The sequence below is a fragment of the Bos indicus x Bos taurus genome, chromosome 18, assembly GCF_003369695.1.
Source record: "Bos indicus x Bos taurus breed Angus x Brahman F1 hybrid chromosome 18, Bos_hybrid_MaternalHap_v2.0, whole genome shotgun sequence".
NCBI classification, from domain to species: Eukaryota; Metazoa; Chordata; class Mammalia; order Artiodactyla; family Bovidae; genus Bos; species Bos indicus x Bos taurus.
This window is the reverse complement of record NC_040093.1, coordinates 2,029,451-2,054,295: the sequence shown is the minus strand read 5'-3', so window position 1 is coordinate 2,054,295 and position 24,845 is coordinate 2,029,451. Positions and strand designations below refer to the sequence as shown.

The following is a 24,845-nucleotide window of genomic DNA, read 5'->3' as shown; positions in this document are numbered from 1 at the left end:
TTATCTAGTTTTCTATTTGTATATAAAGTGGTATGGCAAGTTTTGTACTATATAAGACCACTGCACTTGTGGGCAGGGGATCCTCTGTGATATGTTTTTAGCATCTCCCCACTTTTGGGCATAAGAAGATATTCCATTCTCATTTTGTACTTTCCCTGCCATCATCCTGGAATCAGACATCACCCCAATAAGCTTTGGTTCCTTTTTATTAGAGAATGGTATTTAGAGACCAAGGTCTGCTTATTGCACTGAGGCATCATTGCTTCCACGCTCCTTCACCAAATAGAGAAGTAGAAAATTATACAAACACACACTTAAAAAAAAAGAGTAAGACTAATTAATTCAAATGAACTTTTATTTTAGAAGTTTTTGATTTACAGAAAAACTGCAAAGATAGTACAGAAGGTTCCCACATACTCTGCACCCAGTTTTGGTTAATTTTTTTTAACAATTAATGAACCAACACGGATGCATTATTATTAAAGTCCACACTTTCTCTCTCCCACTTTATCTGATGTCCTCCGGTTTTTCCAGGATCTCACTCAGGATACTTATTTTTAGTTGTGTCTCAGTAGGCCCCTTCTAGTTGTGATGGTTTCTCAGACTCTCCTTGTTTACAATGACCGCCCTCCACTTTCGTGGCGTTCAGGGCAGGTGTTTTGTCCGGTGTCCACGGACTGCCATTTGTCTGCCATGCTGTCATCAAAAGGAGGCTCTGTGTTTTGGGAGGAAGATCATAAAGGCCAAGTGCCACTTCCACCGCATCTATCATGAGTACCTGATCTTAGCATGCCATTACTATGGGTGTTAACACTGATCTCAGTGAGCTGCACAAACCTATTTTTAATCATGAGTGCGCACCAACTCAACATCATGGGGTGGTTCTTTATCTTCTGTTATCCTTTATTTATATCTCTCTTTTCCCACAGTAAAACATTGGCCACCAACAAATCAACGCATTTATTCAGTTGCTCAATTCTAAAGAAGCCAATGCTGGGAACAATTGAGGGCAGGAGGAGAAGGGGACAACAGAGGATGAGATGGTTGGATGGCATCACCGACTCAATGAACATGAGTTTGAGCAAGCTCTGGGAGACAGTGAAGGACAGGGAAGCCTGGCGTGCTGCAGTCCATGGGGTCGCAGAGTCAGGCATGACTTGGCAACTAAGCAATAACAATAATGCACATAAAATAGTTTCCAAATCACGATTCCAAAGCGATTATGAAAAACAATCTGCTAAATTGAGTTCAGAGGCTGCATTTTTTGGCTTTTGGTTTTTACTTATTAGGAATGTTAGCTCCTCATCTGAGATTCATAAACTTGTAAAAATTTTGTCATTTGTGTTTCGCCTTTGCTTACGGTGTATCTTGCCTTACGTAGGTGCTTTAGTTTTTTTTTTGTTTTTAATTTTATTTTTTAACTTTACAATATTGTATTGGTTTTGCCATATATCAACATGAATCCGCCACGGGTATACACATGTTCCCCATCCTGAACCCTCCTCCCTTCCCTACCATCCCTCTGGGTCATCCCAGTGCACCAGCTCCAAGCATCCAGTTTCGTGCATCGAACCTGGACTGGCGACTCGCCTCACACACAATATTATACATGTTTCAATGCCACTCTCAAGTTCTCAAGTGCAGCAGTCTTTTATTACATCTGGATTTTTAAGTCAGAAAGTCTTTCCACACATCCAAGTCATAAGGGAATTCACCTCTGTACATGTCTGCTGTTTAAATTAGAACTCAAGCCAATTTGGAGTTTATTCTTTTGCATTATGTGAGGTATTAATATAATTTTATTTTTTTCCAACTGACTATCCAGTTATTCCACAAGCTTTTTTATTAAAAAATCCATTTTTATCCCAATGATATGCTACATTTATATACAGTAGATTTCCCTCTGCACTTGATATTTCTGGACAGTCTAGTCTCTCCCACCTAACAATTCATGAACCGATACCACACAGTAGTTACAATTATAGACCCTCTTTAATATGTTTAATATCTGGTCATGTTAGCATACTTTATAGCTTTCCTTTCTCAGAATGTTCTTAGCCATTTTTGCAAGTTTACTTTTTACTTTGAGCTTTAGTATCAACCTATTTCCAATGGAGAAACAGTACTGGTATTTTTATTGGGTTTAAATTACATTTTGAAACTAACTTAGAGAAAAGCATTCTTCAGACGTGCAACAACGTGAATATGCACAGATTTCAGAAAAACGTTTCAAGAAGGCAGATGCAAGAGGGCGTATTCTAGGACAACTCAGAGGCCAGGGCGCTGGGCTGGGTCTGGCTCAGGAGTGTATCACCCTGCACAGAAATGCTTTCCTCATTCACAGGCCAGGTTTAACAGGGTCTCAGCCGGGGGCAGGAGGAGAAGGGGACGACAGCGGATGAGATGGCTGGATGGCATCACCGACTCTATGGACGTGAATCTCAGTGAACTCCGGGAGTTGGTGATGGACAGGGAGGCCTGGCGTGCTGCAATTCATGGGGTCGCAATGAGTCGGAAATGACTGAGCGACTGAACCGAACTGAACTGAGCAGACCCACTGGACTTCCCACCATATCAGAACATTATGTTCCGGGATGGGCAAAGTTCAGGGCTTCTCACGCTTTCACAAACCAAAGTTGAACTACCTGTAGCTAGAGATCTAAGCCGAGAAATATCATCTCATAACAGAAAACTCTTTGACATCTCCTTCAAAACCTTTTTGCTGATTCTGTATTTTCCTTCATAATCTGCAAGTATTTCAGCATTTTTTTTACAATGTTTTAAAACTGTTTAGTCCCTAAGTCGTGTCGGACTCTCTGCGACCACATGGAGTATATGGCCCACCAAGTTTCTCCATCCATGGGATTCTCCAGGCAAGAATACTTGGGCGGGTTGCCATTTCCTTCTCCAGGGGATCTCTTTGACACACGGATCGAATCCGCGTCTCCTGTCCGGCAGGCCCATTCTTTACCACTGAGCCACCTGGCCAATACTTTGGCCACCTGATGTGAAGAGCCCATTCACTGGAAAAGACCCGTATGCTGGGAAAGATGGAGGACAGGACAGGCGACGACAGAGGACAGGATGGTTGGATGGCATCAGTGACTCGATGGACAGGATTTGAGATAAGTCCGGGAGATAGTGAAGGGCAGGGAACCTGGAGTGTTTGGGGTCGCAAAGAGTCGGACACGACTGAGCGACAACAACGTTTTAAAATTAGTTACCAAATGAACTCTCGGGCTTTTTCCTCCCTCCAAGCCTTCCAGTAACATGGCTGTTCCACGGCGACGGTGATTTAATAGTGGGATTTGTTTCATATACTAATTTTACACACACAAACATGTACCCGGCGTTTAACGGTCCCAGTCACACACTCAACGACCGGGTCAGAACCGAACACAGCTCACGCGGGTACGGCCACGCCCACACTCACCTGCATCAGGGAGACACCCACGCGAGGAGAGCGCGCCCGATGCCCAGGTACTCACCCGGCGACCCACGAAACCCACAAGGCTCCTTCGTTTCCCAGACGATTTCCCACGCACCGACCTACGCACGAGCCCCGCCCACTCGAAGCATCGCGAGACGCGCTCCTTGGGTCCAGCCTTGAGGACAGAGACTACGTTTCCCAGAACACACTGCGGCGCCTGTCCAACCGCGACGCAGCCTCGGCAGTGCTTTGTGCGTCTGCGCCATCTTCCGGCTCCTGAGGCCACTGGTACGGACGGGGAAGCGCACCCGGGGCTGCGGGGGGCGCGGCCGAGGGGGCACCTGGACCAGAGGAGCTGGCAGGTGAGGGGCTCCGGAGCTTACCAGGAGCCCCGGGGTCTGCGCCCAAGTGGGCGCTGCGGCCGGGCGGGTCACGGGCCTGGAAAGAACGGGAACGTCTCATTTCGCCGTCGGTCTGCGGCTTTCCGGGCTCCGGACTACACTCCCCATCGGCCCCCGCGGCGCGCCCTGCTGTCGCCCCCTGTTGCCGTCAGGGCTCATAGCCCGGGACCCCTTAGGTGGGTGTGCCTGTTGGGGTTCCGGCCACCAGAAAGTGCTTGCTTATGGATGTTTTGCATTTTTCTTATGCATCCTTTTAAAAATTTGGTGTGAAGTCTTGTCTCATGAGACTTTCAGAGCTGGAAGACCCCTGAAAATTTGGAACCTCTAGTTTACAAGCAGCGACTTGGAAACATTTTAGAGGATCTTGTTCAAAATTTGTCCAACCATTGGGGCTTACCTTGTGGCTCAGCTGGTAAAGAATCCGCCTGCAATGCGGGAGACCTGGGTTCGATCCCTGGGTTGAGAAGATCCCCGGAGGAGGGAAAGGCAACCCCCTCCAGTATTCTGGCCTGGAGAATTCCATGGACCCTATAGTCCATGGGGTCCCAAAGAGTTGGACACAACTGAGCGACTTTCACTTCCATGGTACATTCATGGGAAGATGGCTGAGTAAATCACTGGCCACCCCTGTAATGAAATAGTTACAGCGAATGTAAATTATGCTTTAAAGAAAGTTGTCATAAGGAAAACGTCCTTCTACATGACATTAAGGAACAGTGGGCTTCCCCAATAGCTCAGTGGTAAAGAATCTACCTGCAATGCGGGAGACACGGGTTCGATCCTGGTTGGGAAAGATTCCCCTGGAGAAGGAAATGACAACCCACTCCAGTATTCTTGCCTGGAGAATCCCATGGACAGAGGGGCCTGGTGGGCTACAGTCCATGGGTCGCAAGAGTCCTACACTACTTAGCGACTAAACAAAATCATTATTCCGTTTACACATTAAGTATTGGTTACATGTTGGGCAATGTCCTAAGCTCTTTTATAAAATACTACTGTTTTACTGATGAACTCAGAAAGTGGTTAAATGGCATCATTCTTAATACTTGGATGTTTTCCATTCCAGTTTAGTTTGGGGTGGGGGGGAGGGGAGCGATGTTAGCCTGCCTGTCAGTAGGTGGGCGGGTTTGACTTCTGTTGCTGAATGTTACCTTGTTGTAGAAGGGATCCAGTTGCAAATATATTTGTCGGTTGATGTTGTCCCACATGACTTTTGATAGTTGCTTGACATCCATCATATGATTCAACCACTCACCTACTTGTGAACTGTTATGTACTAATCTTGATTCTGTTTTTCAGCAAATGCTATGCCCAAAGCTTCGCTCACTTACATCTCTGTGCAGAGGCTTATTTATGGTGGAGAACTGGGCCTGCCCCATCTATTTGCCCACTGCAAACATCTGTTGCCTCAAGGCAGGGTCTGCACAATGGTGCCTGCCAGACCTTAGGTAGGGCTGTAGGGTTCTTTATTAATTAGAACGTTAGGTTAAGAGCCAGGGAGACCTCCAAAGGTGTTACAGTGTGGGCACGAGAGTATTAAACGGTGTGGTTCTGGGAAGGTCTCACTGAGCAGATCAGGGAGGCTGTGCTCCCTAGCCCGAGGACAGCCTTCCTGGTCCCAGGGACCCGGTCCTGTCGCTGGACCAGGTCTGTGCATCCCCACCTCAGATCGCATCAGTACCAAGGTGGAGCTGGGAAAGGCTCCCTGTAATTGGGGAGTGGGGAGGAGAGGTGGGCAGTGTCACTGTGCACTTTCTGGGAGCCGTGAGGCAAGCCTGGCCTCTCATATGATTGCTCTTTCCCCCCCAGGTCTGTCATCTCAGGACTCTGCCCTTCCCCAAGAGACAAACCAAGAGGAGGCCGCAGCAGCCCATGAAATCCTGACAGTCATGTCCCTCGTGAGTTTTCAAATCATGTAAATATTTGTTTTCCTTATCCTGAAGTTTCCCACCTGGGTTCCACCCAAGAATCTGCTTCTCAGAGGTTCCCTCCCCCTTGGCCCCATCCACGCTGACCAGTGCCCACGTGGATTCATCCTATATAGCATTTTATGTCTTCTGATGGCTTGGTATTCTGCTGGGAGGCCAAAGGGAGAAGAAATCTATTTCCTTATATAAAATGAGAACATGCCTTACAAGAACTGAGATTTGATGAAATGGAGATGAATACTGATGAGAGATCACACACACAAAATCAGGGGAGTTGGTATTGGTTGGGCTCAGTTTCACTGTGGGGTCACCATCTCCTATACTGACAGCTGGGTGTGTAACTGAAGTTTATCTGGGCATCTATGAGATTAAATGCCCGCATTAAGGTCCAGTTTGAGGCTGAACAGAGCATGTGAATCTCGGTCATTCTCCACCAGCTTCTTCAGCTTAAGAGCAGGAGCAGTGCAGAGCTGGGACTGTAAGACAGTTAGTTAGATGGATGCATTGCTCTGAATCTGGATAGTCATAGTTTTGAAAGAACAGAAAGACCTTAGAGACTTCTGCATCCAAAGTAAAAGAATGGTTGAATCAGTTATTTCACTTGATAGTAAATTACGCAGCTAATAAAAGTAGTCATCACTCAAGATTTTTCCCATAAGGAAAAATTTGTGTGACGTTTTCATATAATGATGAGCCTGTGTCTTCAAGCAGTTCCTGACAAACAAAAATTCTGTTTTCTAAGATAAAACACCGGGCTTCCCAGGTGGCTCAGCGGTAAAGAATCCACCCGCCAATGCAGGAGACGCAGGTTCCATCCCTGGGCCAGGAAGATTCCCCTGGAGGAGGAAATGGCAAACCACCCTGAAAAAGTCGTGGACAGTTTTTTCCTTGCCTGAAAAAGTCCATGGACAGAGGAGCCTGGGGGGCTACAGTCCATGGGGTCACAAAGAGTCAGACATGACTCAGCATGCACAAGATATTAAGTATTTCTTTTAATAAAATATTTTGAGGAAAGACTACCCCAAAATTGTTGGGTTTTGTTGCTGTTACTCCGTAGAAGTACAGATGGCAGGCCTCACACGAGAGTTTATCGTGTGCCAAGCACAGGGTGGGCAATATGCTCGACTACGCCGTCCTAACCGGGAAGACTCGATTTGGCTGGATTTAATTTTCCTCCTAGGCCCGAGTACACGAGCTTTGGTTTGTAGTAGAAAGGAAAGTTCAAGAGTACTTGAAGCTGTCTCACCTGTGCTCATCTTTCCCTGTCACCTGTCACGTCACGTGCCCCCAGCCCCAGCCTTCTTTTTCACCAGGACACACCATTCCTGCAGAGACCTCCTCCATCGCCTCTCATCCCGTGGAAAGATGTTGCCTTGAAATATGCTTATACATACCTGCCTGTTGTTCCAGGGGTCAGACTTATTCAGGGATGTGGCCGTAGTCTTCTCCCAAGAAGAATGGGAACAGCTGGCACCCACTCAGAGGGACTTGTACAGAGACGTGATGTTGGAGACCTATAGCAACCTGGTCTCCCTGGGTAAGGTCTGTTACTTTGGAGGTTACCCCAGGCCACATGGGTTCCTTGTCAACGTTGAGGGTCTTTTGAGAGGTTAAAGGGCAGCTCCTTGTCCTGAAGCTGCATCTGCCCCAACCGTCATGTGACTCTCCTATTCCCTTAGCCCTTCTTGCCTGTCTTGCTTGTTAACCAGGCCCTGGTCTGAATTCCGAGGCCCCACAGCATAACCGGGTGGCATGTTTTTCTCTGACATCCAGGTCTTGCCATTTCCAAACCTGATGTGATCTCCTTCCTGGAGCAAGGCAAAGAGCCCTGGACGGTGGAGGAAGTGGTGACAGAAGGCCTGTGCCCAGGTGAGTGGGGCATGTGTGGGAAGAGAGAACGCACTGTGGTTGACTGCCCAGCAGGCTGGTGAGGAGACAGGCACTTTGAGCTGGAGCTCACCTTCAGTACAAGCTGGAGCACCCCGGGCTCAGACCTGGGCCTCTGCTGCGTATGTCTGTTCCCCAAGACCTTCTCCAGGACCGTGCGATACACACCGTTCACACCTGTGCTGGCTAAGGAGGAGCCACTGGCCACACGTGGCCATGGAAATTTAAATTCACTATAAGCAGATACATTTTTTTTAATTTTATTTTATTTTTAAACTTTACGATATTGTATTGGTTTTGCCAAATATCGAAATGAATCCGCCACTGGTATACACGTTCCCCATCCTGAACCCTCCTCCCTCCTCCCTTCCCCCACCATCCCCTGGGTCGTCCCAGTGCACTAGCCCCAAGCATCCAGCATTGTGCCTCGAACCTGGACTGGCAGCTTGTTTCATATATGATATTATACGTATTTCAATGCCATTCTCCCAAATCATCCCACCCTCTCCCTCTCACACAGAGTCCAAAAGACTTCTCTATACATCAGTGTCTCTTTTGCTGTCTCATATACAGGGTTATTGTTACCATCTTTCTAAATTCCATATATATGCGTTAGTATACTGTATTGATGTTTTTCCTTCTGGCTTACTTCACTCTGTATAATAGGCTCCAGTTTCATCCACCTCATTAGAACTGATTCAAATGTATTCTTTTTAATGGCTGAGTAATACTCCATTGTGTATATGTACCACAGCTTTCGCATTTTTTTTTTTTGGCTATGCGTCCAGGTTTGTGGAATCTTCGTGCCCTGACTAGATACTGCACCCAGGCCCTAGGCAGTAAAAGCATGGGCGTCCTAATCCAGGAGATTATGGGCGTCCAGGAATCCAGGGGATTTCCTACAATTATATCCATTTCAAAATTCAGTACCTCAGTTGCACTTGATGCATTCCAGGCGTTCAGTAGCTGTTTTGTGGCCTGTGGCTACTCTACTGGACAGTGCACATACAGAATGTTTCCATCACCGGATAAAGCTCTACCTTCAGCTTCAGCTTCTCCCTGAACGCAGTACCTGTACCCTGTCAGCCCCACTGGGATGTCCAGCAGACACCTTGAACTGACGTCCCAAAGGGAGTCCTTGGTGGTCGTTCCCGACAGGTATACCCCTCCCCGTTTCTTCTGCACATCAGTACTAGGGCACTCTGCCCGACTTGCTTAAGTCAAAACTGCTGAAGCATCCCTGGCCTTTCCATCTCACACACATACTCAGTCTGTCAGCAGATCCTGTTAGCTCTGCCTCAGAATATATCCAGAATTTAACCACTTCTCACCAACAAGCAACACTGCTACCTCCCACATTCCCCCACCACGTGGAAGTGCAGTGGCCTCCTCCCCCACGCTGCATCCACTCTTGTCCACCGCAGGGCAGTCTCCGCACGGCAGCCAGAGTGTGAGTGCGTGCTGTGTGCACATTTCCTGATGTCAAACAGTACTGTGTTATACGTGTGTGGCGGGGGGGCTCCTCTGTGCGTGTGTGTGTGTGTGCGCGTGTGTGTGTGTGTGTGCGCGTGTGTGTGTGTGTGTGTGCGTGTGTGTGTGTGTATTCGTACGTGCTCAGTCGTGTCCGACTCTGCAGCCCCATGGACTAGAGCCCGCCAGGCTCCTCTGTTCTGAGATTCTCCAGGCAAGCATACTGGAGTGGGCTGCCATTTCCTGCCCCGAAGATCGGGCCCACGTCTCCTGTGTCTCCTGCACTGGCAGGCGGATCCTTTACCCCTTTGCCACCTGGGAAGCCCTTCTCAATCTTCAGCGAGGGTGTATTACATCTCTGCTCACAGCTTGCCCACGGCTTCCTGTCTCACTCAAGAGACCAGCCTGAATCTATCCCATGGCCTAGAAGGCTCTGTCTGTACTGTAGCCATCAGCCACACGTGGTGTGGCTTTTAACTGAAACTTTTAACTAAAATGAAGAGTAAAGTTCCATGTCACAGCTGCCCACGCCACACTTCAGCTGCTGAGTAGCCGTGAGCAGCTAGGGGCCGCCCCAGTGGATAGTGCAGAACAGGCGCTTTCAGTGTCCCCACAGCTTCTGTCGGCCCGCGGTGCTCTCTAATCTGTCGCCTGCCTCCACCCTGAGTCCATCTCGCACCACCCCATGTTGCTTGCTGGGTTACAGCCACACCAGCCTCTCTTGCTGTTCCATTCACATAGAGTTTGGCAGATGTCTTCTTTCAAGGTCCAGACAGGACATATTTCAGGTTTTGCCAGCTATCTGGTCTGTGTCACAGCTACTCAGCTCTGCTGTAGGGGCACGAGAGCGGACAATGTGAGTCCACACGCGTCGGCTTCGACGCATCAAGTGCATTCCTGTTTTGAGGCTTTGTCCCCAGCTGTCCTTTTTTGCCTGGGGTGCTCCTGCTCTGGATGGGGGGTTTCTCACCCTCAGCGGTGGGATAGTTCTTTGTCGGGGAGCTAGCTGAGGCGGGAAGAGGGGATGTCATTCTATGCATGGCAGGATGTTTAGCAGCCTCCCTGGCCTCCCCTCAGTTGTAAAGCCAAAAAAGTCTCCAGACATTACCAGATGTTCCCGAGGGGGTGTGTGTGTGGGTGTGGGTGTGTGTGTACGCATGCGTGTGTGCGCAAAACCTTCCCTGATGAGACTCAAAGCCACCGTGTGACACGGGAGCAAATTCACGTCCATAAGGAGTTTCTGCAACATGCAGTGTACTAGAAGAGAATTTTAAGTGGGAAGTTAAGAAGCAAGCAGGACCCCTGGGCGTGAGGGAGGTCAGGTATGGGATGAGCGTGGGGAGAGGGGGCCGTGTGCTGCCCTGTAACCCAACACGTTCAGGTTCCGGGAATCAGGACACGGACGTCTCAGGGAGGCTGTTGTTCCTACCACACCAAGGATGTCAGAGCACAGATTTTTGCTTTTGTCCTCTGAGTTCTGATAGTGTGTGTTTGAGGCGCTCAGTTTGTTGACTCCTTTGTCCTGTGGGTTGTGTCATATGGTTAGGCGTCTCCTATGATTTTTTCCTAGCTTATTTACGATGAAATTTATGATTCATATTGAATTTTTCCTAGTGTAAGATGTGATTTCATATTACTTTACAGATTATCCAGTTATTCAGACGGCATTTATCAGTTCGTCTCTTCATCACTCATGTATAAAGCCACCTTTGTCATCTGCTGTATCATCTGCGCGCCTGAATCTGTTTTTGGACTTTCTGTTGTAGCCCATCAATCTCTAACCATGTGTCTATACCATTACTGTTTTAGGTTATTAAGGGTTTAAATGTTTTATGTATCTGGTATTAGTCCCTCTTCATTCTTGTTTTTCAGAATTTTCCTGGCTGTTCTCATTTACGTTTCTATCTAAATCTTAGAATCAGAATACTTGCTTTCAAAAAAAATCATGCATTTTTTCCCTACTGTAATCACTGTAAATATATAGATTAATTTAAGAGAAAACTGATTTTATCATGTGGAGTCTCCTATTGAAGAACATGACAGGCTTTTCCCTTCCTTTATGACTATACCTGATGAAGATTTTCACTTTTTTTTTATAAAGATTTTGTGTGTCTTATTACATTTATTCCTAGGTAGTTTATATTTATTGCCGTTGAAAATGGCATAATCTATAATATGAATTAATACAGCATTCATCCATATTATACTCCAACTGGTTATTTTCTAATATGACAAAAGCTATTCACATCTTCAGATGAATTTTGTAGCTGACCCAATTTATTGAATTTTCTCATTGTTTATGACAGTTTTTTAATGTAACTCTCTTGAGCTTTCCAAGCATTTGATTTTATATATATATATAATATGTGTATATATATATATGTAAATGGTGATATTTTTACATTTTTTTATTTTACAGGTTTTTTTCTCTTGTCTGACTAGGATGCTGATTATGTAGTACCTCCAGAACAGTATTAAGAGGGGTTTTACATACTAATCTTGTTCTTGACCTTAACAGGAATATTTTTAGTAACTTTTATTAAGCATAATATCAGCCATAGGAATGACATAGGGATTTTTCTTCGCTTAAAGAAGCAACTACTTTTTCATATTTTATTAAGTGTTTTTTTCTTTCAATCCATAAAATATGGATTACATGAATAGATTTCCTAATACCAAACTCTGAATACTGAATCTCATGCCTGTTGGCCATCTGTATGTGTTCTTTGGAGAAATGTCTATTCAAATCCTTTGCCCATTTTAAAATCAGGTTATTTTTTTGTTGAGTTTTAGTTCTTTATATTGTCTGTATATTAACCCTTTGCCAGATACATGATTTGTAGATGTCTTGTCCCATTCTGTAGGTTGCCTGTTCACCCTGTTGATTCTTTCCTCTGACGCACAGAAGTTTTTGGTTTGATGTAGTCCCATCTGTCCAGTCTTACTTCTGGTGGCTGCACTTTTGGTACCATATCTGAAAACTCACAGTCAGATGCCGTGTCATGAAGCTTTTCCCTTGTTTTCTCCTAGGAGCTTCATATCTTAGGTTTAGGTCTTTAATCCATTTTGAGCTGTTTTATTTAATGTAAGGTTGGGGTCCTCCTCCTTTCTTTTGCACGTGGATATCCAGTTTCCTCAGCCCTATTTGTTGAAGAGCTTGTCTTTTCCTCAGTGTGTGGTCTCGGCACCCTTGTTAAAGATCATTTGACCATATGTGTAAGAGTTTATTTCTGCTGTCCCTGTTGTGTTCCACTGGATAAATATCTTCCTTTAGCAGTTCCACACTTTTGATTACTGTAGCTTTTTTAACATGTTTTGAAATTGGAAGTGAAAGAGGCCAACTTTGGCCTCTTTGTTCTTCCAACTTTGTTCTTCCTTTTCAAGATTGTTTTGGCCATTAGGGATCCTTGAAGGTTCCATACGAGGAAACCAACCAAAACAAAACCTGCTAAGACTATCCATAAGATTTTTAGACATTACCTCATTGGTTGTCAAAAACAGCATCTACTAATGCTAAATTAAAAAACTGCCAGATCTTGTCAGGAAAATGTAAAAATAATACAGAGGACCTCACTATTATTTTTGCTATTCTGCAACTTTACAAGGAGAAGAGAAGCTAAAAGTTAGAAAATCAGTACTATCTTTGTAAAGTTATTTCAAATATATGATTCGAGATGGCTTAATTTACATGAGTGCAAAAGTGCTCATGGAATAAACACTGTACTCTGACTGACATCACTCAACAGAACTAAACTGTGTCAGCCGTCTTGACAGAATATGCAGCAGTTTGGAGAGAGGCGTGCTTTTAATGGCACGTCCTTAGAGACAGCTCTTCTGGTTTTTTTCCCACATTGCCCAAGACACCAATAATGTGTGATCACTTTAATTCCTAAAACCAGACTTCCACTTGGGCAGAGTTACATGATCCCAAACTCATTTTCTTCTGTCCACCAGGCTGGCTTTAATATTCCATGGCCCACTGCAATCTTTTGGTTGCCCGCCTTCATGCAATGGCAGCCAGATGCTGCTGACCACTGAGTAGATGGACCACGGATGCACAGGTGGCCATTGCAATGGCACTGTTTAGAATCTGCCTTCCCACAGTTCTTAGACCACAGTACAGAGACCCATAAAGAGAGTTTCCCTCTTGAACAGTGAAACATGGTGTCTGATCTTTTCACATAGTCTTATAATCACAATTTCGTGTGTATGCATACATTATGGTTGTGGTACAAATTTCTGAGGCAACAGCAGCATCATTCCCACAAAATTGATACTTCTTTTCCAGACTTTTCATCTGTATTGTCAAAATAATTTTTTATTCCAGTAGTTTTTGCTTAATAATGTCACACAAAAAAACATATGCTACCATAAGAAGTAGACATGCCCCCTATAAAGTCCTCTTATGAACACATTCAAAAGCACCCATTTACGTTCCCCATAGTTCCGTGCATGAAGTAGCAACCAATTCTTTAGTATCTGAATGGGACTGATTTCCATGATTGCAGTAAAACAGACCACTGCAGTAGAAATCATGTACCAGGTACATGAATCAAGTTCAGCAACACCATTCAGCCCCTCCTTGCAGTTTGAATAACCAGCAAAGAACATGCTCTTGAAGATGCCACCTCCATTCAATTTGGGCCTAATCTTCCAAACAAGGAACAAGGCTCTCCTTTTTCCCAGGTCACTTTTAGGCAACAGGAGAGTCCAGGAGAGCCTGGTCCAGCTGACATTAGCTGTAGCTGTGGTTCAGCTAAATGTCAGAGACAGAAAGCACCACAGCAGAAGACCACAGCTGTGTCTTCCACTGGACATGTGAGAACAGCCCTGCTGTGCCACCACACCCCTGTCAAGCAGATGCACCATCTCATTCCTCTGGCCAGAGAAATATCTAGTCAACCCTCTTTATCGTTTTTAAAAATCCACTTTATTGAGGTACAATTTATAGGAAAATAAATGCCTGCATTTTAAGCATATTTTAATGACTACAGACAAAGGTATACACTTCTATGACCACTACCACAGACAAGATAAATTTTCATCACCCTGAGAAGGTCCTGTGTGCTCCTTCCCACACAAACCCCCTAGCCACAAGCAACAAATGAGTCGTTTTCTGTTACTCTTCTGTTTGTCTTTTCTAGGCTTTCACAGAAACGTTCATTTTTTAAAACCATGGTTCAGCAGTGATTGTGCTCCACGTTAACATTTTAGAACTATTCTTAATGATTTCTCTGATCACCTCATTCACGTCAATTTATGGTTTTCCTCTTTCTCTGTTCTATTTGTCCATTTTCTAATTTCTTAATCACATTCAAGAGCATACAGATTTGAGTCTCAGCTTCCCAGTGTTTACTACAGAAGTTCCTTTTTCTGGAAAAGGAAAAAACAAACACATGCTTGTTTTGTTCTTTTTCAGTGCTGCAGTCCAGGTATGATACTAAGGTATTCTCTCCAAAGCAGCAGAGTTATGAAGTACAGTCACCCCCGTGGGAGATAATGGAAAGCCTTACCACTTACGGTCTTGAGTGCTCAAGTTTCCAAGATGACTGGGAATGCAGAAGTCATGCTGACAGGGAAGAGGGAAATCCAGATGGACATCTGAGTCAAATGATGATCGAGAATGAAGAAATACCCACTTTCGACCAGCCAGCGCCCCTTACTTTTTATCAGAAAATTCATACGGGAGAAAAACCCTATGGATATAATCAATGTACAAAAGACTTCTGGCAAGAGGACTTCCTTATTAATCATCAAGGGATTCAGACTAATGAGAAGCCCTATAAATGCAAGGAGTGTGGGAAGGCCTTTAAATATGGTTCACGACTAATTCAACATGAGAATATTCATTCTGGCAAGAAACCATATGAATGTAAGGAATGTGGAAAGGCCTTCAATTCTGGTTCAAATTTCATACAACATCAGCGAGTTCATACTGGTGAGAAACCTTATGAATGTAAGGATTGTGCAAAGGCCTTTAGTCGAAGCTCACAGTTGATTGAACATCAACGAATTCACACTGGTGAGAAGCCCTATCAGTGTAAGGAGTGTAGCAAGGCGTTCAATCGGATCTCACATCTTAAAGTGCATCACAGAATTCATACTGGTGAGAAGCCCTACGCGTGCAGGGAGTGTGGGAAAACCTTTAGTCATCGTTCTCAGCTGATCCAACACCAGACTGTTCACACCGGCAAGAAACTCTACGAATGTAAAGAATGTGGGAAGGCCTTTAATCAGGGCTCGACTCTTACTCGACATCAGAGAATTCACACCGGTGAGAAACCCTATGAATGTAAGGCATGTGGGAAGGCCTTTAGGGTGAGCTCACAACTTAAGCAACATCAGAGAATTCACACAGGAGAGAAACCCTACCAATGTAAGGTATGTGGTAGGGCTTTCAAACGGGTCTCCCATCTTACTGTACATTACAGAATTCACACAGGTGAGAAGCCATATGAATGCAGGGAATGTGGGAAAGCCTTCAGCCACTGCTCACAGCTGATTCAACATCAGGTAATTCATACTGAGGAAAAGCCCTATGAATATAAGAAACATGGGAGGACTTTAAGTCATGATCCAGCTGCTGTTCAGCATCAGAGAATGCATAATGTAGAAACACAAGTGAACTTAATAAATGTAGAGAAGCCTTCCATCAGCACTTACCCCTTATTAATCATCAGAGAATTTATGTTAGCAAGCAATCATATGAACGGAAATAACGGGAAGAGTCCATTAGCTTAGGCTAATCACAACTTACTCTTTAGATCTTGGAGAAAGACTTGAAGGATGTCATGCAAGTGAGAATTCCTTTATTCAGAGCTTTCTTTTATCCTGAGTAATAAAATTCATATTGAAGAAAAATTATATGGGTGCAACTTTTTTATACCATGATTGTCAAAAGACAGAAAGGTTGGAGAAAATTTTGTCTCTAACACGTTCCAAAGTTACATTTTCTCACCACAGTGTCATAATTTTAACAATAGCCAAAAGTGAGTTTTCTTGGAAATTTGAAAACAAAACTTTATGCCAAATTACTCCTGGGTTAACAAGAAACTAAATCATGCAGTTACCATTGATGGTAATGAAAACAATGAGGAGAGTTTTACATGCCAAGAAATGTGGGATGTGGCTGAAGCTACTTGGGAACTTTTTATGCCTTTAAGTGCATGTAAACATGAAAACCTGAAAGATAGTACTCAAATACATTAAATGTACTACTTAAGAAGCCAGAAAAGAGAATACCAAACACCGTGATGATAGACAATAGGAAACAAAGGCAGAAAAATGATGAAACAGGAATTTGCTATCCTACATTCTCTCCTAAGGCTTCCTAGGTGGCTCAGTGGTAAAAGAATCCACCTGCCAATGCAGAAGCCGAAGGAGACTCAGATTCCATCCCCGAGTCAGGAAGATCTCCTGGAAGAAGAAATAGCAACTGGCTCCAGTATTCTTGTCGGGATAATCCAATAGATGGAGGAGCCTGATGTGCTAACAGTCCATAGGGTCACAAAGAGTCGGTCATGTGAGCTGACTACGCACACATCCTACAATAATCTCATTTTTGTTTCTCTCTGATCCAAGGGAAATTAGGAGACTGTTTCTTAATTTTCAGGTTGTTTGGATTATCTTTTATAACTTGTCACAGAACAGGTTGGTTGCCTACCTAGCAGCCGTACCCAATTCCCACTCTATTGGCAGCATCTGTGTCTTGTCTTAGACTCTGAAGATGTCAGATGCCAATTTTCAGCCTCCTTTGCAGCTCAAGATGGCCCATCCATTCCAGTGTATGCCCAGTATATTCTAGGGATCTTACAGGGTCTTCAGGGAAAGATCGTCCTCTTTCAGAAGAGACAGATATATTAGGAAGACTCCTCTTCTTTCATTTCTTGCTTTTAAACATTTTTCTCTGAGAACCTGATGCCTGGAGCTGCTGCAGTCATCTTGGAACCAAGAGCAGAAAAGAGAGGACCTCAAAGAGGCTGACTCAGAACCCTAACAACACGGAGTTACAGGGCCAATTTGAAACTGTTTGATGCTTTTGTTATATAAGAAAAATAAATCTTTAATGCTTAACTTTTAGTTGAATATTTTGTAAACTTGCAGCTGAAAGCATTCTAAATGATCAACTTCAAATTTTACTTTATTATCATTGGTAAAGGTGGCCTGCAAGTATTTACTTTTTTGAATAACTTACTAGGAACCCTCGCTTGGTTTTGTCTCAGAGTGATTACTTATGCGTGTGTGAGTTGACGTTCTGCTCAGCCCAGGGTTGGATCAGAGCTCTTTGTGGGTGGTGGAGAGGGTATTTGGTCATTCGGGGGAGGTGAGGGATGAGCAAGTCTTAGCTCTTCTCCTCGGGACTACCTTTCTCAGCAACCATGGCAGTGGGGCCTGTGTCCAGCCCCAAAAGGATCCCAGCCTTCTTGAAGATTCTTGACGTAGGATCCATAGACCCCAGAAACCACTTATGGCTGTGGGCAATTTTGTCTTTTTTTTTTAAATTTGCCTTTTCCCTAGGAAGACTGTAATTGTGTGGATTATCCACGATTTCTGAGTCTTCCCCAAAATATTGTCAAAGAAAACCAGAACTGGATAGAATCTAAAGTTTCTCAAGGCAAATTTTACCCAGGAATTATTGCCACAGGGCCAGAGGCCTTTGTCCAAAACTGGGCTCCATTCCAAATATAACAAGTGGGGATTTATAGTCAAGGAGCAAGGTGGGGAATCACTAGATGTGCAGTTAACAAAGACAAATCAAAAAAAACAAAGACAAATCATTGAAGACAAGATGGAGAATCTGGCTAAGTGGACTTAATAGGATTCTTGCTGAAGGCTGTCAAGAGTGAAAAGATGTTAAGGATTGGGATAGGAGTGGGGAGTCTTGATAAACTGACCCAGCAGAATTCTTATAAAACTGGACTCAATGGGTTAGGAACAGAACCCAAGATTGGAGCCTTGAGGGCTTGGAGAAGCCTATCTAGTTAGTTCAAGGAGAAAGTCTCTGTGTGTTTAGAGAAAGACTGTTACTGATTGACATGGAGATAAATAGCCTGATAGAGCTATATGTAGATAAAGATATCTCTATCTCTGTATGTATAGATAGCCCCCAACTTCAGTTCAGTCGCTCAGTCGTGTCCGACTCTTTGCGACCCCATGAATTGCAGCACGCCAGGCCTCCCCGTCCATCACCAGCTCCTGGAGTCTACCCAAACCCATGTCCATCGAATCAGTGATGCCATCCAGCCATCTCATCTGTCGTCCCCTTCTCCTCCTGCCCCCAATCCTTTCCAGCATTAAGGTCTTTTCCAGTGAGTCAACTCTTCACATGAGGTGGCCAAAGTATTGGAGTTTCAGCTTCAATATCAGTCCTTCCAATGAACACCCAGGACTGATCTCCTTTAGGATGGACTGGTTGGATCTTCTTGCAGTCCAAGGGACTCTCAAGTCTTCTGCAACAGCACAGTTCAAAAGCATCAATTCGTCGGCACTTAGTTTTCTTCACCATCCAACTCTCACATCCATACATGACCACTGGAAAAACCATAGCCTTGACTAGATGGACCTTTGTTGGCAAAGTAATGTCTCTGCTTTTCAATATGCTATCTAGGTTGGTCATAACTTTCCTTCCAAGGAGTAAGCGTCTTTTAATTTCATGGCTGCAATCACCATCTGCAGTGATTTTGGAGCCCCCCAAAAATAAAGTCTGACACTGTTTCCACTGTTTTCCCATCTATTTCCCATGAAGTGATGGGACCAGATGCCATGATCTTCGTTTTCTGAATGTTGAGCTTTAAGCCAACTTTTTCCAACCTAGACAGCATATTAAAAAGCAGACATTACTTTGCCAACAAAGGTCCATTGAGTCAAAGCTATGGTTTTTCCAGTAGTTATGTATAGATGTGAGAGCTTGACTATAAAGAAAGCTGAGCGCCTTAGTATTGACGCTTTTGAACTGTGGTGTTGGAGAAGACTCTTGAGAGTCCCTTGGACTGCAAGGAGATCCAACCAGTCCATCCTAAAGGAAATCAGTCCTGAATATTCATTGGCAGGACTGATGCTGAAGCTGAAACTCCAGTACTTTGGCCACCTGATGCAAACCCAAAGACTCTGATGCTGGGAAAGGTTGAAGGCAGGAAGAAAAGGGGACAATGGAGGATGAGATGGTTGGATGGCATCACCAACTCGATGGACGTGAGTTTGAGCAAGCTCTGGGAGCTGGTGATGTACAGGGAGGCCTGGTGTGCTGCAGTCCATGGTGTCGTAAAGAGTCAGACTTGACTGAGTGACTAAACTGAACATGATATTCATTCAGTAGTAACTGTACTTTGAGTTTTTAATTTTGACCCTTTTCTGAGCTAGCAATATGCTGTATGAGGCTCTCATGATGCTGGGCAACAGCAAGAAGCTCCAGCTCCAGCAAGTTATCTCAGACAGCCAGGATATCAGAAAGGTAAGCAACAGATACACTTAGAACCATTCTGATTTTCACTTTCAATACAGGAGTCAGTAAATTACACGAGATATTCTTTAATATAAAGTAGGCTTTGTGTTAGATGGCTGTGCTCAACTGTAGGCTAATGCAAGTGGTCTGCGCACATTTAAGGTAGCTGAAGCTAAGCTGTGACGTTCAGTAGGTTAAGTGTATTATTAAATGCTTCTCGACGAAATATTTTTAACTTACAGTGGGTTTATCAGGCTGTACCCCGTAGTAAGTTGAGGATGTGTGTAGCGCTGTACCGTCATAGCGTATGTTTTATGTATATGGCACTGTAACATAATAAGCAGTTTACATAATTTAACTCAACCCTGAGCGACTTTTTATAGTGCCCTTTCCCTTTATGAAGCACATTTACCCTTCCCCTTGTGGTCATGTGGTCACTCAGCTCTCAAAGTCTAAACACGGTAGTTTTTCCATACCAGGACAGCCCCAAAGATGCAGCCGTCAAGTCCACTGGAACCGAGTATGTATCGGTGGCTAATTCCCTCCTCCTCCCACACGTATCCACCGGGAGGGATGTGCACAAATTGGAGGACAGCTGTTGGTTAAGACCTTACTCTCAGAATTCATTACCTATCATCTAAGCATCATGATTCCACCAACTTGACTTTCCAGGGAACCGCTAAAGAGTTTGACTGGATTTCGGAAGCAACAGTTTGAGCCTGGTAAAGCTGGAAACAGGTCTGAGTTACTTCTGAAACATCACCTTCCCGATTTGTCTAGCCACGCTCGTTACCCTCCTCTGTCAATGTCCCCTCAAGGGCCTAGGCATTTGGATAGCAATTGCGCGACTAGGTTCCATTTATTTTTCACATGGAAAGTTTAGCAATTCTAAGTCAAGTGTGATCAATTGTTGCAAAAAAGGGAGTAACTGTGGTGGTGAAGAGACAGCAGCCTAAGAGGTGAGCCATTGTGGGGGATGGGGGAAGCTCACCTGGTTGGCTTCCAGTTTTTCCTTCTAAACTTTTTTCTCAAAAGGTTTACAGAGAAAATGAGGCTCCTTTCACATATGATTTTAGACTGACTTTGTCTCAGGGCTTAAGCTAAGCTGCTGTTATCAGACTCCAAAATATGGTGGCTCAATGTAAGAATTTATTTCCTGGTCGCTGAGTGTCAGCACCTTGATCTCAGAATTCTTCCCAGCTTCCAGAACTGTGAGAAATTTGTTGTTTATAAGCAACCCAGTCTGTGGCATTAATATTTTGTTCTAGCAGCCCAAATGCACCACGACACCAGGTGACGTGTTTGGGCAAAAAAGACACACAACATATACACAGGAGATCATCTGAACAAAATTAGGGCTGGTACTCAGGGCAAACCAGCTTCAGTACTCTTTGAGCCTTGGAGCTCAAGTTTCCGTAGACTTTTGCCTGTTAATTTTGAGTTATTTTTTTTTCCCCAAACCTTTGACAAAAATTTTTTGGTGTAAGTTTTATTTTTAAAACACATTTTTAGTGGAAGGGTTGCTCCTAATAACCTGGTTTATCTTCTCCTGAAATCCTGACCCCCCGCCACTGCCAATATCTTAAGGTCAGTATTCAGATTATATTTAAAGATTCAAAATATGGGAAATGGGTGCTTATAAAACTGTTAGAAGGGTTACGGGAGCTGGCTCTAAGGCAGGTCTCCAGAAATGCCTCCTCTAATGTGGCAACAGCAAGTCACCAGAAGTGGTGCCTCCTCAGCCACATTAAGGCAGAGACGCGTCTCCAAGCACACACTGCCTCGGCCGTGATCCGGGCTCAGAGACTAAGACGAGGAAACCACCACCGCTGCTGCCAGAAGTGCTTGGATACCGAATTCCAGAGACGAGGCCGGCGCACCGTCACCACCACCGCCTTTTGAGAGTAGCCCACCTGCTATCCCCGTCAGTATTTCATATTGATGAAATTCATATTCATATTAGATATGAATCGCTGATTGGCTGGACCCTTCCTGCTGAAGCAGGTACTCTGGGGGTTTTGGAGAACAGGAATGCCTGGATTCCTGTTTGGGAGCGTGCTGTCTTCATAAGCATTATTTTCAGTTTCAAACTATTTCTACTGAAGAGGCTCTAACTGACCTTGGACTAAAGCAAGCATCTCTGCTTTTTCATTATCTTTCAGGTCAGGTGTCCAAGTGGGAGAAAACAGAAAATTTTACAAAGATCCTGAGAATTCCAGTTTCCAAGATGACTGGGAATGTAAAGGCACATTTGAGATTTATCACAGAAATCAGAAAGAAAGTTCCAGTCAAGTCATAACCACCCATGAAGAAACACACACTTTGAGACAGCAAACATCCCGTAACCTGCTTCATAAAGTTCCACCTGGAAGTAGACCCTACGTGTGTAATGAATGTAGAACAGGTCAGGGCAGAAGAAATCTCTTCTTAGTCATCAGAAAATTCATACTGGTGAGAAATCTTATCAATGTCAGCAGTGTGGGAAGGCTTTCCATCACAGACCCAATACTCCTCATCAGAGAACTCAGTGGGGAAAGATCCAATGAATGTGAAAAATGTGGAGAGGCCTTTGGTTCTGTTTCACTCTTTACAAGACATCAGAGAATTCATACTGGTGAGAAACGCTATGAATCTGAGGACGTGGGAAAACCTCTGTTCGGCTCTCACAACTCGGTGTCCGTCATAGAACTCATTGGTGAAAAACACTATCAATGTACTGAATATGGAAAAGCTTTTAGTTACTTATCGTTGATTATTAAACATCACAGAATTCATACTGGAAAAAAGCCCCACGTCTGTAAGGCATGTGGAAAGGCCTTTAGTGGTACCACACAACTTAATGAACACCAAAGAATCCACAGTGGTGGGAAGTCATATAAATGTAATGAATATGGAACGGCCTTTGGCCATCGTTCACATCTTCCTCAACATCAGAGGATCCAAACTGGTGAGAAACCCTAAAAATGTAATGAATGTGGGAAGGCCTTTAGGCAGGGCTCACAGCTTAAACTACGTCAGATAATTCACACTGGTGAGAAGCCACATGCATAGAATGCAAGGGATGTGGGAAAGCCATTAGTCAGTGCTCACAGCTTACTCAACACAAAATTCATTCCCAGTAAATGAAAGAAATGTGGGAAGGACTTCGGGCACTCATCTTCCCAACTTTAAAGAACTTATGCCATAGAAAATCCCTATAAATAAGAGAAGAAAAGACTTCTGTCTCATTCTTAATCTTTAAAATGTGGAAATGCTTTTTGGTTCAACTCATGTTAGATTTATCAGCAGATTCATCACCATCACATTCATCATTAAAGACCCTATTAATATGATGGTGTAGAAGAGCTTCTGGACACTACCTATCAATCATTAGCAACTGGAAAATTCACGCTGGTTAGCAACCAAAGACGGAGAAGGCAATGGCACCCCACTCCAGTACTCTTGCCTGGAAAATCCCATGGATCGAGGAGCCTGGTAGGCTGCAGTCCATGGGGTTGCTAAGGGTCAGACAGGACTGAGTGACTTCACTTTCACTTTTCACTTTCATGCACTGGAGAAGGAAATGGCAACCCACTCCAGTGTTCTTGCCTGGAGAATCCCAGGGACGAGGGAGCCTGGTGGGCTGCCGTCTATGGGGTCACACAGAGTTGGACACGACTGAAGTGACTTAGCAGCAGCAGCAGCAACCAACCAAAGAAGTGGAGAAATCTTGGAAACCCTTTGAAAGTGAAAGTGAAGTCACTCAGTTGTGTCCGACTCTTTGCAACCCCATGGACTACCAGGCTCCTCTCTGTCTATGGGATTCTCCAGGCAAGAATACTGGAGTGGGTTGCCATTTCCTTCTCCAGGGGATCTTCCCCACCCAGGGATTGAAACCAGGTCTCGCACATTGTAGGCAGATGCTTTACTGTCTGAGCCACCAGGGAAGTCAGTCTAAGCTAATCCTAACTTAAATAAAAGAAAGCATAAGAGAAAATAATCCTGTGAATGTTAGGTGTGTGGGAAGTTCTTCAGTCATAAGTCTCTTTTAATCAGAAAATTAATATTTGAAGAACATACTGTACATTTAAAATCCCCATTAGTCATTTATTATGCATCAGAAAATGCACATTAAATAAAACACCAGGCATTTTAAACAACAGTTAAACATTTATCAAGTTGAAAGTATGGAGAAGTTTCAAACAAATCATACAGGGCTGTGGCTCAGATAAGAATATAATAAATTAGACATAGAGTAGCATAGAATGAATGGAATAAAGTGCTGTGGTCAAAAGAGCCTTAGGCATAAATATTTCATGTGGTTAAAACAGAAAAGAAACAATAAAATGGTTAAAAAAATGTTTATGTATGGTGTATGTGTGTATGAATGCATGTATGTATATATATCTGTATAAGACTTGAAATATTTTATACTTTTCTTCTTATATACACTTTAGCAACTTCATGAATAAAAGGAGTCATCTTAAAAGCACATGTAGAGAAAATAGTGCTTCTTTCCCTAAAAAAAAAGAAAACAGTTTTCTCTTTGAGAAGAAAAAAGTCTGTTATGCAAAATAAAAATGACTTGCTATCAATATTCAGAGGTGAAAGAATCAAATCTGTTTGCACCACATAGAAATTCGGACCCATGAAACCACCTTGCATACAGCTCTCCTCCAGGAAAGAGCCTGCTCACCAATCTTTGGAGATTAGTGTTTTGCTCCTCATTTAAAGAAAACTGATGAGGTATTTCCACAGATGAAGCCTGTCTCTTGCTTAAGCTATTAAAACTCAAAACTGCATCCCACAATCCTACACTTCATCTTCTGCTAGTGCCCTAGTAAACGTCCTTATCCTTATAAGCTTTCGCTTGTCTTTGGCTCGCTCTGAATTCTTTCCTGCAGGAAGCCAAGGACCCTCACTTGGCACTCAAGCCTAAGAATTCCTGACGGTCCGAGAATGGGAAACTTCCCTGTCCCATAACACCATGAATGCAGAGCTGAGGAGAAAGTATACTTAAAGAGACCATAATCTTGAACCTATGTGCCAGAAGAAACGCCAGGAAAGATCTCACTGTCAAAACACAACTTTGTGGGAATTTCCTGGCGGTCCAGTGGTTAGGACTCCTGGCTTTCACTATGGAGGCACGGGTTCAATCCCTGGTTGGAGAACTAATATCCCATCCCCAAAGCAGCAGTGCCGGGTGGGCAAAATGAATAAATACAACTTTGTTTAATACAAAGTTTAGTGCTAAACTTTATTTAGCAGTGCATATAACGGGGCTTTTTCCAATGCCTCAATCGCCTATT

At 44.0% G+C, this 24,845-nt stretch overlaps 1 protein-coding gene and 1 long non-coding RNA gene across 3 annotated transcripts; one reads left to right on the top strand and one right to left on the bottom strand.

Moving 5' to 3' along the window:
• Window positions 1-337: 337 nt before the first annotated feature.
• Window positions 338-3,523, bottom strand: LOC113875568. Its single transcript, XR_003506282.1, has 2 exons — window positions 3,434-3,523; window positions 338-715 (listed from the first exon to the last, which is right to left on the bottom strand). It is a non-coding gene; the product is annotated as an uncharacterized LOC113875568 (long non-coding RNA).
• On the top strand, window positions 3,420-15,980 carry ZNF582 (zinc finger protein 582). 2 transcript variants are annotated; one of them, XM_027514031.1, is made up of 5 exons: window positions 3,420-3,718; window positions 5,641-5,729; window positions 7,170-7,296; window positions 7,533-7,628; window positions 14,536-15,980. In XM_027514031.1, the coding sequence occupies exons 2-5, from the start codon at window positions 5,721-5,723 to the stop codon at window positions 15,855-15,857; spliced, it is 1,554 nt and encodes a 517-aa protein (XP_027369832.1). In that variant the 5' UTR covers window positions 3,420-3,718; window positions 5,641-5,720; the 3' UTR covers window positions 15,858-15,980. The 2 variants fall into 2 exon arrangements, with proteins under 2 accessions (XP_027369832.1, XP_027369831.1); XM_027514030.1 differs by having other exon boundaries at window positions 3,690-3,718; window positions 5,641-5,746.
• Window positions 15,981-24,845: the final 8,865 nt, after the last annotated feature.

What these genes read in the sequence shown, in the direction of transcription:
- ZNF582 (XM_027514031.1), top strand. An exon ending in TAGCAACCTGGTCTCCCTGG is followed by an intron (nt 7,297 to 7,532) that starts GTAAGGTCTGTT and finishes TCTGACATCCAG; the next exon opens with GTCTTGCCATTTCCAAACCT. An exon ending in GACAGAAGGCCTGTGCCCAG is followed by an intron (nt 7,629 to 14,535) that starts GTGAGTGGGGCA and finishes GTTCTTTTTCAG; the next exon opens with TGCTGCAGTCCAGGTATGAT.